Raw genomic sequence first — 17,992 nt, forward strand, 5'->3', positions numbered from 1 at the left:
AACACAAAAATCACGGAGAATAATAATAATAATAATAATATAGAAGGAAGGCTAAATAAAGAATAAACCGTGACACTGCTCCATTAACTATGCAAAACTTTGCAAGTACATGTCAACTTATGCTAACCCTAACCCTAACCCTTAACCCAACCTAACAATCTACGTATAATCTAATGAGAATTAGTTGCCATTTAGATGCAATGTAACTTAAATTCAACAAATGGACCATCAAAATAAAGTGCAACCATAAAAGTTTTAAGATTTATTGAACCCTCATATTCCAGATTTACAAATGTTATTTCAACTAAATATTGTCCTAAAAAGGCACAGACTCTTTATTTATTACTTTATTTAATTGATGTTCCTGTTGATCTCTCACAGATGATGGGGAGTGTGAGGCCTGTCACCCTTTATGTGAATCTTGCTGGGGGAAAATGAAGAATCAGTGCAACACATGTGTCAAAGGTACATAATGATACAAATATGACTTGTGAAAAAGATGGATTGGATAAAAGCATATTTAGACATTTTTGTATGTGTGTTCCAGGTCGATATCTGAATGCAGATCAGTGTGTAGCAAGATGCCCAGTTGGTAGCTTTGGCAGTAAGGATAGTGGTCACTGTGAGACATGCCCACAAGGTTGTGCCCAGTGCCAGGATGAACAGCTTTGCACACGCTGCCAGTCAACACGCAAAAACCCTCTTTATTTGCAGGCTGGCCAGTGTGTACGCAAGTGCACAAGGTTAGAACCTTTATTTTCTTTGTTTATTTGTTTAGCTTGTTTCCATTTGTAGTATAGTTATTATGCTATATTTCTCATCATTTATATATATATATATATATATATATATATATATATATATATATATATATATATATATATAATTGTGTGTGTGTGTTTATACAACATATATAAAAACAAAATCAAACATGGAGACTCTCAAAAACCCTTTTGTATGAGGAACGTTCGAGGTTACAGAAGTAACCCTTTGTTCCCCGAGGAGGGGAACGGAAGTGCCATAGAGTGGATTGATTGAAATCCACGAATGGTAGATTCGGATCAGAAGCTACTTGTCTGGAGAGTATTGAATGGGCCAATGAATGAAAATGAATTGGCAGCGTAAGCTTGCGCAGGTGTGCTGCATCGCCAATTATCCCAGCATATAAGCACACCTGAAGCGAGCAAACGCCATCCTTTTAAGCTGAAGAGACTTTCAAACAGCTAAGGGACAGTCATTATGGCGACGGAGTATGGCACTTCCATTTCCCTCCTCGGGGAACGAAGGGTTACATCTGTAACCTCGAACGTTCCCCTTCGGTTGGGGAACTTCAGTGCCATAGAGTGGATTGATTGAAATCCACGAATGGGAGAAGTATGGAAAGCGCCATAATGACTGCACCTTACCAACGCCCCCGATGAGGGGATAGTCAAGCAAGCGTGAAGCACCCACATCATGGGAGGCGCGGTCCTCCAACGTGTCCCTGGCCCTAATTTATCCTACTTCAACAGAAGTCTTACGGATTTAGATATATTTTTTGGGAGTCGAGAGCATCTAGATAATTCTCAATAATAAGCTTGGGTTAGACCCGCCCTCGTGCAGCTCGGCCAGCACCTGCGCTTGGTAGCGCTGGTAGGTGGCCATCGCATGCAAAGCAGAAGCAGCCTGGCCCACAGCCTTATAAGCTCTGGCTCCGAGGGAGGCAGACAACCTACAGGCTTTGGACGGGAGGCGGGGCAAACCCCGCCACGTAGAGGCGCCGCGCGGACAAAGATTGACCGCGATAGCGCGCTCCACTGATGAGATCGCCTCATACCCCCTGGCAGCTCCGCCGTCAAGGGCGGTGAGGGCGGAGGGACACGCTGCACGGGCAGAGAAAGGTGCCCTCCAAGACTGCGTGAGCCTACTGTGCACTTCCGGGAAGAAGGGAACGAGAAGCTTCGAAGCCATCTAGTCGTTCCCATCTAGTCGGTCCGGCCGTGGAGCTGGGGGATAAACCAGCTCCAACCCCACGGCCGAAGCAGCCCGGGAAAGCACGGCTAACATGTCCGCTTCAGGATCCGATTTGACGGCGCTCACCTGCCCAGAGGGGGCGAGCGGGTCCGGATCTTCGTCGGACAGTGAAAGCCCACCCTCCGATGCCGCGGAGGACATCTGATCTCCGGTGTCAGCGAGCGTGAGAGCTACCATCTGGTTAGATGGACCACTCCCACTACCCGAAGCTTGGATGGAGCGCCGTGAGGAGCGAGAGGTCCGCCGCGAAAACCCACTCTGGACCGGGAGACACTCGTTCGCTCTGAAGTGCAGAACAGCAAGAGGAACCCTCATCGACTCACTCAGAAAGAATCTGAAGCAAAAAGGATGGCGTTTGCTCGCTTCAGGTGTGCTTATATGCTGGGATAATTGGCGATGCAGCACACCTGCGCAAGCTTACGCTGCCAATTCATTTTCATTCATTGGCCCGTTCAATACTCTCCAGACAAGCAGCTTCTGATCCGAATCTCCCATTCATGGATTTCAATCAATCCACTCTATGGCACTGAAGTTCCCCAACCGAAGGGGAACTACTTTTTTCCGCGTTGGATTGAAATCATAAGCTGACAGTTAAACAGCTGAGCAATATATATGTATATATATGTACAAATATGCACTTAAAGTGAAATAACAGCAAACAGTCTTATGCAAAAGTTTGGCCAACCCTGATCATTTTCATAATTGCAATTCATAGCCTGTTGGCCTTTCAAATCAGCAAATTTATTTGCATATATTTTATCCCCTTGGGAAAAAGCAGCACTTTTGTTCTGACATAACATTTATTTAATCAACAAATGCAATGCAACTTAGGTCATAACAAAAACAGACAGGTGCAAAAATTTGGGCACCCCAACAAAACAATGGCATCAATATTTTGTACAGTCATCTTTTGCTGAATTAACAGTCTGAAGACACTTTTTATAGTCCCTGAATTATTGGTGAATGCATTTTGGGCCATTCTTCCTTGCACAATTTCTCCAATTTAGGTTTGATGGGTGCCAAGCATGAACAGCCCTTTTTAAATTAATCCATAAATTTATGATGATATGATGATGTTCAAGTCTGGGACTGGCAAGGCCATTTTAGAACATTATCGTGTCTGAGCATAAACTCCTCGGTAGATCTGAAACTGTGCTTTGGTTCATTGTCCTGCTAAAACATCCAACCCAGGAGTATCCTCTGACAAGGTTTCCAGTACCTGTGCTTGCCACACATCCCCACAGCATAATGGACCCTTCACCAAATATTACAGTAGGGAGCAGGTTCTTCTCCTGGAATGCTGTGTTCTTTTTATGCCATGCAAAACACCTATGATTGTGGCATCTGTCCACAGTATATTTTTTCCAAAATGATTCAGGCTTGTCCAGATGAGCCTTTGCATACCTCAGACGACTCTTATTGTTAGCAGAATGCAGAAAAGGCTTCTTCCGCAACACCTTCCATTGAGCTGTTCTTTGTGAAGAGTGAGCTGTACTGTGGAATGATGTACAATGATATTTTTAGCAGCAAGATGTTCCTGCAGCTTTTTAAAGGTGATCTGTGGTTTGTCTGTGACCATTTTAACCATTCTTCACCTTTGCCTTTCAGATATTTTTCTTGGTCTATCACATCTTTCCTGCACAAGATCTGTTCCTGTGGCCTTCCATTTTCTTCCTATATTTCTAACTGTGGAGAAAGAGACTTAAAACCTTTGTGATAGGTTTTTGCATCCTTCTTCTCAACTGATGTTGGTGAACTATCCTAGTTGTTAGGTCATTAAGAAGTTCTATTGAGGTTCCCGTGTTCCTACTTTCTGGTTCACAATAAGGAGAAGCACAACAAGCAATCAGCTATATCTTAAATATTCTTTCATGATTGGTTTCACCTGTGTTAGGATTGTTAAGGTTCGCTGAGTCGCTCAAATCAATTCTGTTTTGTAATCAATCAGCATTAAGTGACTACAGGTTTTAAAATTCACAAAAAGAGAAGGTGCCTAAACTTTTGCTTAGCATATTTTTCACTTTTCAATTTAATTTTACACACCACACTCAACTACACCACTGATTTTTGTCTGAAACAGATTACATTATCTAGCTTTCACTAGAAGCCGGATGGCATTTCACTGTGATCTTCTCTTATAAAGAAAGAACAAATAATTATGCAGCCACAAAGGGGTACCCAAATTTTTGCATAAAACTGTACACACATAGGATGCTAAGAAAAACCCTAATCACTACTTTGTATGTTTTTTTTTTTTACTTGCTTACATATGTAATGGATGGATTTACATGATATGACCCCTTAAAGATTAAAATGTTACCTCTAAAGAGAAAAGCCACATTACCAGCAAGCACCGTAAAAGGAAAAAAAAAATATGATAATGAGTCAGTTGTGAAAATCATGGTGGGTAACGTTCGAGGTTACAGAAGTAACCCTTCGTTCCCCGAGGAGGGGAACGGAAGTGCCATGAATGGGAGGATTCGGATCAGAAGCCGCTTATCTGGAGAGTATTGAACGGGCCAATGAATGAAATTAATTGGCAGCGTAAGCTTGCGCAGGTGTGCGACATCTGCAATTATCTCAGCATATAAGCACACCTGAAGCCAGCAGACGCCATCCTTTTAAGCTGAAGAGACTTTCAAACAGCTAAGGGACAGTCATTATGGCGACGGAATATGGCACTTCCGTTCCCCTCCTCGGGGAACGAAGGGTTACTTCTGTAACCTCGAACGTTCCCCTTCGGTTGGGGAACTTCAGTGCCATGAATGGGAGAATATGGAAAGCGCCATAATGACTGCACCTTACCAACACCCCCGATGAGGAGATAGTCAAGCAAGCGTGACGCACCCACATCATGGGGGGCGCGGTCCTCCAACGTGTCCCTGGCCCTAATTTATCCTACTTCAACAGAAGTTTTACGGATTTAGATATATTTTTTGGGAAGTCGTGAGCATCTAGATAATTCTAGGAAATACGACAGTACGTTGGGAAGCGTGCAATCCCGATAGGGAGGACGCTGCGGAGGCCATCCGTTACCCAAGGGGGGGATAGATGGCAGAATTTACCTATGGACTAGCCCTAAAAAGGGGGAGTACGCATAGCAAATGAGTGGTTAGCGTAGAGGGAAGACACGGGTCCGCCCAGGGGGGGGACTTAACCGTGGCGGAATAAGCATATGGGATCGCCTAGTGGGGATCACGCATAGCAGGCACCTATACCCAAAACGCGGGCTGACCAGCGGGCAGACCTACAACGTAGTGGGCCAGCAAGTGACTCCTCCGCTGAGTCAGTGCTGGGGGCCACGGAGGAATCTGCAGGGCTCACCTGACGGGGAACTTTACTGACAGATAAAAAAGGCGCACGTACCTCCGTGTTAGGGAGAATGGCGCCGCAAGCGTGTTTCAACACCCTACCGAGTTGTCTCCTCAATCACCAAAGGGTTACCTAATAACCTTGAGGAAACCGGCTCCACTCGCAGATTGTAAAACCTTGCAAATGTGTTGGGTGTCGCCCAGCCCGCAGCTCTACAGATGTCTGTTAGAGAGGCGTCGCGTGCACGCGCCCAAGAGGATGCAACGCTCCGAGTGGAGTGTGCACGAACTCCCGGGGGACACGGCTGACCTCGACTCGAATAAGCGAGTGAAATGGCATCCACAATCCAGTGGGATAATCTTTGTTTCGATACGGCACTTCCCTGCTGCCGACCGCCATAACAGACAAAGAGCTGCTCAGATGATCTAAAATTCTGAGTACGGTCCACATAAATGCGCAGAGCGCGAACTGGACAAATTAAAGAAAGGGCTGGGTCTGCCTCCTCCGGGGGCAGCGCTTGCAGGTTCACTACCTGATCTCTAAAGGGGGTGGTAGGAACCTTGGGCACATAACCGGGGCGGGGTCTCAGGATGACGTGAGAGTAATCCGGCCCGAATTCCAGGCACGAGTCACTGACCGAAAATGCCTCCAGGTCCCCGACCCTCTTGATGGAGGCCAACGCAACCAGCAGAGCTGTCTTCAGGGACAGAAATCTTAGAGATACTGATTCGAGTGGCTCAAAGGGATCGGATCGCAGACTCGTGAGAACGAGGGCGAGATCCCAAGAGGGCATGAGAGGGGGGCGAGATGGATTAATTCGCCTAGCACCCCTAAGGAACTGGATGACCAGGTTATGCTTTCCCACGGTGCCGCCAGCTACCGCGCTATGATAAGCGGAGATGGCGGCCACGTAAACCTTGAGAGTGGAGGGCGACAGCCTGCTGTCCAACTTCTCTTGAAGGAAAGAGAGCACAACACTAATCAGGCAATTTCGGGGGTCTTCTCTGTGAGAGACGCACCATTCAGTGAATAGACTCCACTTCAGGGCGTAGGCGCGCCTCGTGGAGGGGGCTCTAGCCTGAGTGATGGTATTAACCACCGCAGTCGGTAGGTTACCTAAGTCTTCCTCGCGTCTAGGGACCACACGTGGAGGTTCCAAAGATTGGGGCGAGGGTGCCAGATGGTGCCCTGTCCCTGAGAGAGTAGGTCCTCTCTCAAAGGGATCCGCCAGGGGAGGGCCATCGCGAGGAGTGAGAGCTCTGATATCCAGGTCCGGTTGGGCCAAAGGGGCGCAACTAGCAGAACCTGTTCCTCGTCCTCCCTGACCTTGCACAGAAACTGCGCGAGCAGGTTCACTGGGGGAAACGCATACTTGCGCATGCCCCGAGGCCAGCTGTGGGCCAGTGCATCCGTGCCGAGAGAGCCCTCGGTCAGGGAAAAAAACAACTGGCAGTGAGCGTTCTCGGGGGAAGCAAACAGATCGATCTGGGCCTCCCCGAATCGCGCCCATATCAGCTGAACACACTCGGGGTGGAGTCTCCATTCTCCAGGGCGTAACAGCTGTCGTGAGAGCGCATCGGCTGCACGATTGAGCGTGCCTGGGACGTGAATGGCGCGCAGCGATTTCAGCCGCGGGTGACTCCAGAGGAGCAGACGGCGGGCGAGCTGAGACATGCGGCGAGAGCGCATACCCCCCATGCGGTTGATATACGCCGCCATACTGTCCGTCCTGACCAGCACGTGTTGCCGCTCCAGCACCGGTAAAAAGTGGTGGAGAGCGAGGAACACTGCCAACAGCTCTAGGCGATTGATATGCCAATGCAGCTGGGCACCCTTCCAGAGGCCCGCAGCCGCATGCCCGCGACACACGGCCCCCCAACCCGTGTTGGAAGCGTCTGTTGAAACAACAACATGGCTGGACGCCTGTCCTAGAGGCACACCGGCCTGTAGGAACGAGGGGTCGTTCCAAGGGCTGAGGGCGCGGCGACACAGCGCAGTAACCGAGACCCGGTGTGTGCCCGCGTGCCATGCGCGTCTGGGGACCCGATCGTGAAGCCAGTGCTGAAGTGGTCTCATATGGAGCAACCCGAGCGGCGTGACGGCGGCTGCGGATGCCATATGCCCCAGGAGCCTCTGAAAGAACTTCAGTGGGACCACTAGTTTGCTGTCGAGCTCCCTCAGACAGTTCAGCAACAGGCGAGCGCGTTCCTCGGAGAGGTGCGCTACCATGGTGAACGAGTCCAGCTCCATCCCGAGAAAAGAAATCCTCTGCACGGGGGCGAGTTTGCTCTTTTCTCGGTTGACCTGAAGCCCCAGTAGGCGGAGATGCCTAAGCACCTTGTCCCTGTGCATAATCAATTGCTCCCGCGAGTGGGCTAAAATCAGCCAGTTGTCGAGATAATTGAGTATGCGAATGCCCGCGAGCCGAAGGGGCGCTAGGGCACCCTCCGCGAGTTTGGTGAAGACCCGCGGAGACAGAGAGAGCCCGAAGGGGAGGACCTTGTACTGCCACGCTCGACCCGGTGGCGTGGAAGAATGGAGACATGGAAATACGCGTCCTTCAGGTCTATGGCTGCAAACCAATCCCGAGGACGAACGCATTGGAGAATGCGCCTCTGCGTGAGCATTCTGAACGGCAGCTTGTGCAGACAGCGGTTCAAAACGCGCAGATCTAGGATTGGCCGTGACCCACCGCTCTTTTTGGGTACGATGAAGTATGGGCTGTAAAACCCACTCTCCATCTCGGCTGGAGGAACCGGCTCGATTGCACCCTTCGCCAGGAGGGCAGCAATCTCCTCTCGCAAGACAGGGGCGGACAGGGGGTTGACCCTGGAGAAATACACGCCCGTAAACTTGGGGGGCCGTTTCGCGAACTGAATCGCGTAACCGAGTCTGATTGTGCGTATGAGCCACCGCGAGGGGCTGGCCCGCGCTGACCAGGCAGGCAGAGCCCTCGCTAATGGAGTCATCGCTACAATCGCTGACGTACCAGCGGTGGGGCAGCGCGGAGTGGGTGTGCCGATCCGGGAAGCACGAGGGTCCCGCGGAAGAGCTGGAGGAGAGCGATTCGCTCTGGCTCCTCACCCTGACTCCGGAGAGGGGGCTGGAGGGCTGAGGAAAGGGAGACCGCCCCCCCAGCGCTCGTGAGCCACTGGCGAAGCACGTAGAGTCTGCGAGCCGGAAGGCAGCGCGTCCCGGACTGGCAGAACTCGTGCAGTCACATCCGGGGAAGGGAAAAAGTGCTCTTTTACTGATGTTTTGGTGGCACTGAAAAGTACCGTTGTTATCGGGGCCCCGCCCTCCAGCGGGGAAAGAGCAAGTTTCCTCTTCTCCGGATGGCCTGTCTCAGGGACGCTTCGCGGTCCGTTTACCGGACTTAACGGCACCCTGGGCAGGTGGGGCTGCCTGCTTTCGAGGTGAGCGCCGGAGGCGCAGGCGGGGGCGGGGCAGCACTCGTTGGCGGGCGCCCTCGGCGAGGAACAGCGGAGGTGGATGGCTCGGCGGGCGGAGCGGGCTTACGGCCACGCCGATAGATGACATTGCCCATCGCATCCGACTGCTTTTTCACCGCCCTGAATTCCTGGGTGAATTCACCGACGGTGTCGCCGAACAGGCCAGCCTGGGATATGGGCGAGTCAAGAAAGCGAACTTTGTCAACGTCGCGCATATCGGCCAGGTTTAGCCAGAGGTGGCGTTCCTGAACCACAAGTGTGGACATCGTCCTCCCCAGCGCACACGCGGCGGACTTAGTAGTCCGAAGAGCATAGTCGGTCGCGGTGCGCAGCTCATGTAATAAGCTTGGTTTGGACCCGCCCTCGTGCAGCTCGGCCAGCGCCTGCGCTTGGTAGCGCTGGTAGGTGGCCATCGCGTGCAAAGCAGAAGCAGCCTGGCCCGCAGCCTTATAAGCTCTGGCTCCGAGGGAGGCAGACAACCTACAGGCTTTGGACGGGAGGCGGGGCAAACCCCGCCACGTAGAGGCGCCGCGCGGACAAAGATTGACCGCGATAGCGCGCTCCACTGACGGGATCGCCTCATACCCCCTGGCAGCTCCGCCGTCAAGGGCGGTGAGGGCGGAGGCACTCGCAGCACGGGCAGAGAAAGGTGCCCTCCAGGACTGCGTGAGCCTACTGTGCACTTCCGGGAAGAAGGGGACGAGAGGCTTCGAAGGCTTCGCCTTCTGGTCCTCTACGTAGCACCCATCTAGTCGGTCCGGCCGCGGAGCTGGGGGATAAACCATCTCCAACCCCACGGCCGAAGCAGCCCGGGAAAGCACGGCTAACATGTCCGCTTCAGGATCCGATTTGACAGCGCTCACCTGCCCGGAGGGGGCGAGCGGGTCCGGATCTTCGTCGGACAGTGAAAGCCCACCCTCCGATGCCGCGGAGGACCTCTGATCTCCGGTGTCAGCGAGTGTGAGAGCTACCATCTGGTTAGACGGATCACTCTCACCACCCGAAGCTTGGATGGAGCGCCGTGAGGAGCGAAAGGTCCGCGAGCCCGTGGGCGGCGGATTAGCTCCCGCTGAAACCCTCAGATCTGCCCGAGCGCCCGCTGCTTTTTTAGAGCAGGAGGCAACTGGGGTGGCTCGCTCTCTTGCGAAAGTTAGCCGCGATCTTAGCTGTGCAACGGTCATGGCATCGCAATGACGACATGAACCGCCCGCGAGCACCGCATTAACATGCTGGACCCCCAAACATGCAATGCAGTGATCGTGTCCATCATCCGGAGACAGGAAACCCCCGCATCCAGAAACGCACAGTCGGAGCGCCATCCTGAAAAGGACGTGCTGCACGACTGTGTTGCTCTTTTAGGAAAGTTGCAACTATACGCACCGCTCTGGAGGACCGGACCCAAAGAACCGCAGGCAAGGGAGTAACCCAGCTCGACCGTCTGCCACCGCGAAGACCCACTCTGGACCGGGAGACACACTCGTTCGCTCTGAAGTGCTGATCAGCAAGAGGAACCCTCATCGACTCACTCAGAAAGGATCTGAAGCGAAAAGGATGGCGTCTGCTGGCTTCAGGTGTGCTTATATGCTGAGATAATTGCAGATGTCGCACACCTGCGCAAGCTTACGCTGCCAATTAATTTCATTCATTGGCCCGTTCAATACTCTCCAGATAAGCGGCTTCTGATCCGAATCCTCCCATTCATGGCACTGAAGTTCCCCAACCGAAGGGGAACTCTTTATTTGAAAGTGCCCTTGTTGTACCAGCAAACTACGTTTAAATGAAAAAAAAATTATGATAATGGGTCAGTTGTAAAAATCATGGTGGGTAAGTCTTTATTTGAAAGTGCCCTTGTAATGCTGTAATTATTCATTTAAATACTTAGTATTATAAATGAATTGCATGCAGTTGCTATATGATTGGGGTCATGATTAAGGTTAGGTCTAGGGTTGTTTGCATGTAATTGTGCATAATTAGATGGAATTATTATAGCAAGTGCATAGAAAATGTGTAACAAGTAAACCTTAAAATAAATTGTTACCTTAGGATATTATGTATATTGTATTAAACAGTGTATACCTGAATTATGTGTTCAGAGGATACCCTGTAGGTCAGGTGTGTAAGAGCTGTGCATCTGCTTGTACGTCCTGTGAGAAGAATGCAACACACTGTATGAGCTGTGAAGGGACACTTCTGCTCTACAAACATGAGTGTGTGTCGAGCTGTCCATCTGCACACACAGTGAGCAACGGGGAGTGTGTGCAGTGCCAAGAAAACTGTGCTATCTGCTCTGAGGATGGCTGTACAGGTAAGACACATCATCCAGGTTTTCAAGATTTATTGACAAAATAAGAGCAATAAAGATATTTTATTGACGTACAACAGCTGTCACTGAGGTAAAACATGCATCTTACCATGTTACAAATAGTTTCAATGACCAGCTAAAGAGATTAATTAAATTACTGTATGTTGTAAAGCAGCTCTACAAGACAATAGTGTTTTTATTTAGATTTACATCACATCTGAATTTCAATGTTGGTTCAGTTTAGATCAATCCCATTGCCCTTACTCTGTAGCATCAATTACATTACATCTGTTTACATTACTTTCGCATGTTCTCTGTAACATTAATCTTATCAAGCATATTTTTGCTTTTATTATTTGGTTAAGTCCTTACAAACTCTACCATCTCTTTTAGCCACTTATTTGCCGTTTTCCAATCAATTGAATGCTTTAAAATATAAAAAATGTGACTGATGTATATATGGTAGTGTACGAAATTCAAAAACAGGATAATATATTCAGTTATGTCAACCACAGAGCTTATATAAGGTACTATACAAAAACTCACTGACCTTAGGATGATGGAATCACCATCCTATACTTGACCATATACAGTAGTAAATGTAGGTAGTCAATACACTGGATAAAAGCATCTGCTAAATGACTAAATGTAAATGTAGTCAATACACTGTAAAACCCAACAGTCAAATTTATCAATTTAAAAGAGGGTATAGTTAACATAAAATTCATTCATTCATTCATTCATTCATTCATTCATTCATTCATTCATTCATTTTCTTTTCGGCTTAGTCCCTTTATTAATCAGCGGAATGAACCGCCAACTTATCCAGCATGTTTTATGCAGCAGATGCCTTTCCACCTGCAACCCATCACTGGGAAACATCCATACACTCTCATTTAAATACTTAAACTACAGACAATTTAGCTTAACCAATTCACCTATACCACATGTTTTTGGACTTGGGGGGGGGGAAACCGGAGGAAATCCACGCAAACATGGGGAGAACATGCAAACTTCACACAAAATACCTTGTTAATTCTACTCCTTTGAAAAGAGTTTTGAACTCATTGTTGAAGTTAATGAGTAAATAAGTGTTGATTGAGCATTAACAATGTACACCTGCTACTAACTAATTATCTCATTACTTTAACCTAAATGGAGTAGGTTCACAGTACTCATTAGGATTTGTTTATGAACTCAAATGGATTTTAGCAATCGGTTACCTCAAATGATTTGAGTTGCCTTAACTTATTGGGTTTTACAGTGTATTACTCTGCGGTAACATATTAGTTACACTATAACAGAAACACCTTAAAATGAAGTGAAACTGAGCACTGAATGCCTAATTAGAAAAAAAAAATCTATTTTTACAATTGGTCATTAAATATCTCATTTGTCTCTTTAATGGTTGTGTTCTTTAACTATAGGGTGTAAAGAAGACTACTTCCTGCATGTGGGTCAGTGCATAGCCGTGTGTCCTGATGGGTTTTTTGAAGACATGAATCAAGGCATTTGTAAACGTTGCCATGTGGATTGTTCATTATGTGATGGACCTGAATCAAACAACTGTGATGCCTGTTCAGACAGTGACAGCACACTGCACTACGGAGCATGTCTAACTCCCTGCTCCTCACATACATACAGGGAAAGCAGATCAGGAGAGTGCATAGGTGAGCCTACATTCACTCTTCTAAAAATCCCCCTTGTCTTATAACATTTTGTAATTTATTAAAGTAATATAAATAACCACAAATATGTGTTTGACAATGTTTTAATGAAAAATATAGATCTTATGTGCTTATATATTTAAAAGAGCCTTATGAAATTCCCATTGTATGCTCTGTGGGAAATTACTTTTTTTCAGTCTTGTTTGGACATTTCTTAAATCATTTTCATACTTTTCCTCTACTGTTTTTTATGTTCTTTTTTTTATTATTAATTTATTTATTTAATAAATTATTTAATTGCCACCAGAATGACAACTGCCCCCTTTTTATTGTTTTATTTTTAAATATTTCCTAAATGATGTTTAACAGAAAGAATAAATAATGAAATAAAGAATAAAAGCAGATTTCACTTTGTTAAAAAAATATTTTAATGTCAAAGTTATTAGCCCCTTTAAGCTATGTGTTTTTATAGTCTACAGAGCAAACAATTATTATACGATGACTTGCCTAATTACCCTAACCTGGGCTGCATTTCCCAAACAACGACGTAACTCGTGGCTGAACTATCATAGTACAATGCATCGTTTGGGAAAAGAACGATGTAGTGACGAGTGCTTCCCAAAACCCATAGTTTCTCTGTTGCAGATCCATCGCTTGAACCATGTTAGTTATAACGTAAAATGCCCATAATGACGCTCTAAGTAACTACTTCTTTAAAGAATGATTCCCATCCTTTCTTTGTACAAATTATATTGTTTTACAGACGCATTTAAAATAAAATCCAATAATAGATTTGATATAAACATGCCTTCGCTTTCCATATTAACTGAAATATATGTAAATGGCACATAGGGCCAATGTTTTTTTTTTACAAATATTATTGAGAATATGATATGTCCTATTTTAAAACATAAAATCACTTACAAAAGCTAACACGTAATCTAATATTATTTATAAATCATATAAATAAATACATACATAAAAAGGTGACACAGTGGCGCAGTAGGTAGTGCTGCCACCTCACTGCAAGAAGGTCGCTGGTTCCTGCCTCGGCTGGGTCAGTTGGCGCTTTTGTGTGGAGTTTGCATGTTCTCTCTGTGTTCGCTGGGTTTCCTCCGGGTGCTCCAGTTTCCCCCACAGTCCAAAGACATGAGGTACAGGTAAATTGGGTAGGCTAAATTGTCCATAGTGAATGAGTGTGTGGGTGATTCCCAGAGATGGGTTAGCGCTGGAAGGGCATCTACTGCGTAAAAACATGCTGGATGAGTTGGCGGTTCATTCCGCTGTGGTGACCCCGAATAAATAAAGGGACTAAGCCATAAAGAAAACAAACAAATAAAATAAATAAGTACAATAACTTTTAGAATATATTAGAAATGAAAAAAGAAAATTTAATAATATTAATAATATTAATGACAATTATTATTATTATTATTATTATTATTAATAGACAGGATGTTTTTATTGGTTTTTTTTTAGAAAAGTCTACTTTTACAATTTGACACTTGTAAACCACAGCAGAAAGGAACCAGCAGGCCCATGTCATATACAGTACATATACTATAAATAAAAAGAATTAATCAATGCTTTTTGTTTTCACAAGCTTTGGAGACGTAACATAAATTCCGATTTTAAATAATAGGTCATCTATAGCTTTCGCCATGAGGCTGTGTTCAAAATTACGTCAATGTTTTCAAAGTGCACTGTGAAGAGAGCACAATTGTAAACATGAAAATCGCTAAAACTGAACTGCAAAAATAGTTAGAGAGCAAATTACACCTAAAAAAGATGACCTTAATTCATTTTTATTTTTTATAATTCCAACTTTGAATGTTAAAATGTTCTAAATGAATAGGGCATAGGGAGGATTAGTGGAAATAGAACACAGCCAGGAACATGTTTCAAACTACAGCTCTCAAGGTGTAGTTGCGAAGTTTGCGACACAGTTTGCGATGCAATGTTAATTGGAGCGACAGATTTGGGAAACAGCAAGTCAACAAACTATGTTTGTAACGACAGAAATTGCGGCCTTAGTTAGCTAACGATGATTTTGGGAAACGGTGCGTAGATAACCTAATTAACCTAGTTAAGCCTTAAATGATTATTAAAACTATTATGTTTAGAAATGTGTTGAAAACAGAAATTGGGGGGTATGGGGGGGGGGGGGGGTATTTAACAAAGAATTAGAATTTTATGCATTTTTTGACAAACAATTGAAAATGCTTTTGAACAGCTTAAAATTGCACATAATCAATTGTATCAATGTACCAAAGAAGACAAAATTTGTTTTAAAATGCTTTTTTGATATGCACAATTGACATTGTGATATAAGGATTGAACTGATCAGAGAAATGTATCAAAATGTTTCAGGGGAAAAAAAATTAGCAGCTCTTCTGAAAATTCCTTTGTATAACTGCAAAATAAATAAATGTAACTAGTAAAATGAAATTAACAATTATGATACTGTTAAAGCACAATTTAATTGATTATTCTATAAATTATTAGACCAGATAATGCTGATCGTGTGATGTCTCTGCTCTGCAGACTGTGATAGTTCCTGTTTAACCTGCTCTGGTCCACACGACACGTCCTGCACCAGCTGCTCTGAGGGCCTGAAGATGGATGCCCATGGACGCTGTGCCACACCCACCACATGCCCCTCACATCATTACAGTAACCAGGATGGAGAATGCCATTTATGTCATAAGTACTGTCACGAGTGCTCTGGCCCACATCAGGACCAATGTCTCAGCTGCAACCAGAAACATTATCTGCTTAGTGAGTTCATGCAACTGGTGCCTGTTACTCTATTGATGTAGAAGAAGAGGAGGATGTACATGTAAATCAGAGAATGGAGAAAGCTTAGTCTGAATAAATGTGCCTTATTTAAATAAAATTATTTTTTTATATCTGACCCTGAACCACAAAACTATTTGTCTTATGTAACACAAGTATATTTGTGGGAATAGTGAAGAATCTTTTGTATTAGCCAATATTATTGATTTTTATCATTAGAATATCACATAAATGTCATCTGTCGTTGAGACATTTTGCAAATTTTCTTCCAGAAATAAATCAATCAGACAACATTTGATTAGAAATATGTCTTGTGTAAAACTACTTTAAAAGTGGTTTTCTCAGTATTATGATTTTTTTTAACCTTCAGGCACAAATAGTCTGAGGATTCAAAAAATCCCCATTTGGAAAAAATAAATTTTAATAACAGTACATTTAACAATCTTAAATATGTGACAATAGACCACAAACTAGTCTTAAGTTTAGGAGTTAGGTTTGTGGGAATAGTTCACATTTATTTGATCTCAGAAATCATTATAATATTTTGAAAATATCATGAAGAGTTTAATTTGGACAAATGTAGGGGCAATTTTGTCAATAGTTGTTGTTACATATTCCATGTTTTCAAATAGTTTCTCTGCTCAATATTGTCTTATCCCTACAGTACATCAATAAAAAGCATTTTGATTTAGGTTTCTCATGATACTTAAATCTTAAATAGGATTGTGTAGCTTGTTAATTAGTGTACATGTATTGATTAGTTAGAATGAGCCATGTAAATACATTAATCCCACATTCTAATATAATGATAACTATAGAGGCTTAAACAATATGTCATAGACTTTATTCTGAACAAAACTTCCATTTTTCATTTACAGATGGCAGCTGTGTGAACAATTGTCCAGATGAATACTTCAGTGGGGAGACACAGCGCTGTGAACCCTGTCATCCAAACTGTCTGACCTGCATGGGACGACACAGCCATGAGTGCCTGAGCTGCAGAGATCACCTTTATAGAGACGTCAAAGAATGTGTGGACACATGCCGCTCTGGGTAACTACAATATACAATACCTGTAGTAAAGCATATGGCTAATTTATTCTTACAAATGGGTATTTAATTAGTTATTTTAAAAACATTACATCAAAGTAAAATACTCCGTAGACTGATGAGACAAAAGTTGTAGAAGGTGTGTGAATAATAAATTCTGCTGTGTACCAAAATATCCTGATGGACAATCTCCAGCCATGTGTTAGTGAAATCCAAAATTGGGTTCAGCAGCAAGACAATGATCCAAGGCACATCAGCATGTTTACTTCACAGTGCTTGAAAAAAATATTAAATAAAGACTTTAGAGTGGCCTAGTCAATGTGCTAGACTGAACCCTATTGAGGTGCTGTGCCATGACATTAGAAAGACCCTCCAATGTGGCTAATTTACCACAATTCCGCAATTTTGTTTTCCTTTAATATAAAATTGTATCTAATATTTTTATATGGGTTTCATTAGTCTTAATAAAGTCTTAAAAAGGTCTTAAATCAGAGCAGAAAGTATTAAACTGACATGATCATGGCATTGATTTTCTTAAGGAATTGTTTCCTCATGTTTCATTTTAAATTGAAGCAGTAAGGATTAAATAATTCATTCATTCATTTTCATCTGCTTTTCCGGGGCCATTTTCTTTACTTGGTCTTAAAAAGGTATTCAGAAAAGTTTTAATTACCTACATAAAAACTGCGGAAACCCTCTTTTGATTGTTTGTTGTGTTGACACTAATATATTTATCATTTTAATAGAGAATGCATTAAGCTTTCTGTTTAAAATAATTGAATGTATTTTTCCAGGTACTACGCTTCAGCTGTGTCTAGTACGTGCGAGCGGTGTGATGAGAGCTGTGGAGAGTGTCTTCAGGCAGGGGCAGAGGGGTGTGTGAGCTGCAGACAGGGGATGCTGTTTATTAGAAAACAGGGACGCTGTGTGTCCTCCTGTCCCGAATCATACTATCATGACACACACCACAAAACATGTGAAGCCTGCCACCCCAGCTGCAGGACATGCATAGGTATGGAACAATATTTCTCTCAAACTTGTCGATTTACTAAACATACCTATTAAAAGAGTACTTTGTTGTATTAAAAGCACACTTGTAGTGTACTGCATATATTAAGAGCATAAAAAATTTGTTAAAGCTGAAATTAATTAAAGGAAAGGGCATTTAAAAATTCATTTAAATTGAGTATGCTTTCATGAAAAAAAAGTGCACAATGTAATAATGCCAAATTAAAGATTTTATTTTCAAGTATATTTTAAATGATTATTTTAATAATCTTTTGTGATGCTTTAAATAGAGTTACATTATATGCTTACCAACATTCATTGGCACTAGTAATGCACTTTTACACTAGTGTAATATTCAATATTAAATTGAGGTAAATATATTTTAAATGTAT

The 17,992-nt window shown here is 44.3% G+C and overlaps 1 protein-coding gene across 1 annotated transcript in view; it reads left to right on the forward strand.

The window, feature by feature from the left end:
• Positions 1-17,992, forward strand: part of pcsk5a (proprotein convertase subtilisin/kexin type 5a) — an 84,620-nt gene that overhangs the window by 53,938 nt on the left and 12,690 nt on the right. The window contains exons 28-34 of the mRNA XM_021476634.3: positions 382-465; positions 548-743; positions 10,871-11,082; positions 12,507-12,749; positions 15,291-15,524; positions 16,421-16,595; positions 17,387-17,604. Coding sequence (XP_021332309.1) covers positions 382-465; positions 548-743; positions 10,871-11,082; positions 12,507-12,749; positions 15,291-15,524; positions 16,421-16,595; positions 17,387-17,604 — 1,362 coding nt within the window. The remainder of the gene's footprint in view (positions 1-381; positions 466-547; positions 744-10,870; positions 11,083-12,506; positions 12,750-15,290; positions 15,525-16,420; positions 16,596-17,386; positions 17,605-17,992) is intronic.

Source organism: Danio rerio, chromosome 5 (assembly GCF_049306965.1).
Source record: "Danio rerio strain Tuebingen ecotype United States chromosome 5, GRCz12tu, whole genome shotgun sequence".
NCBI classification, from domain to species: domain Eukaryota; kingdom Metazoa; phylum Chordata; class Actinopteri; order Cypriniformes; family Danionidae; genus Danio; species Danio rerio.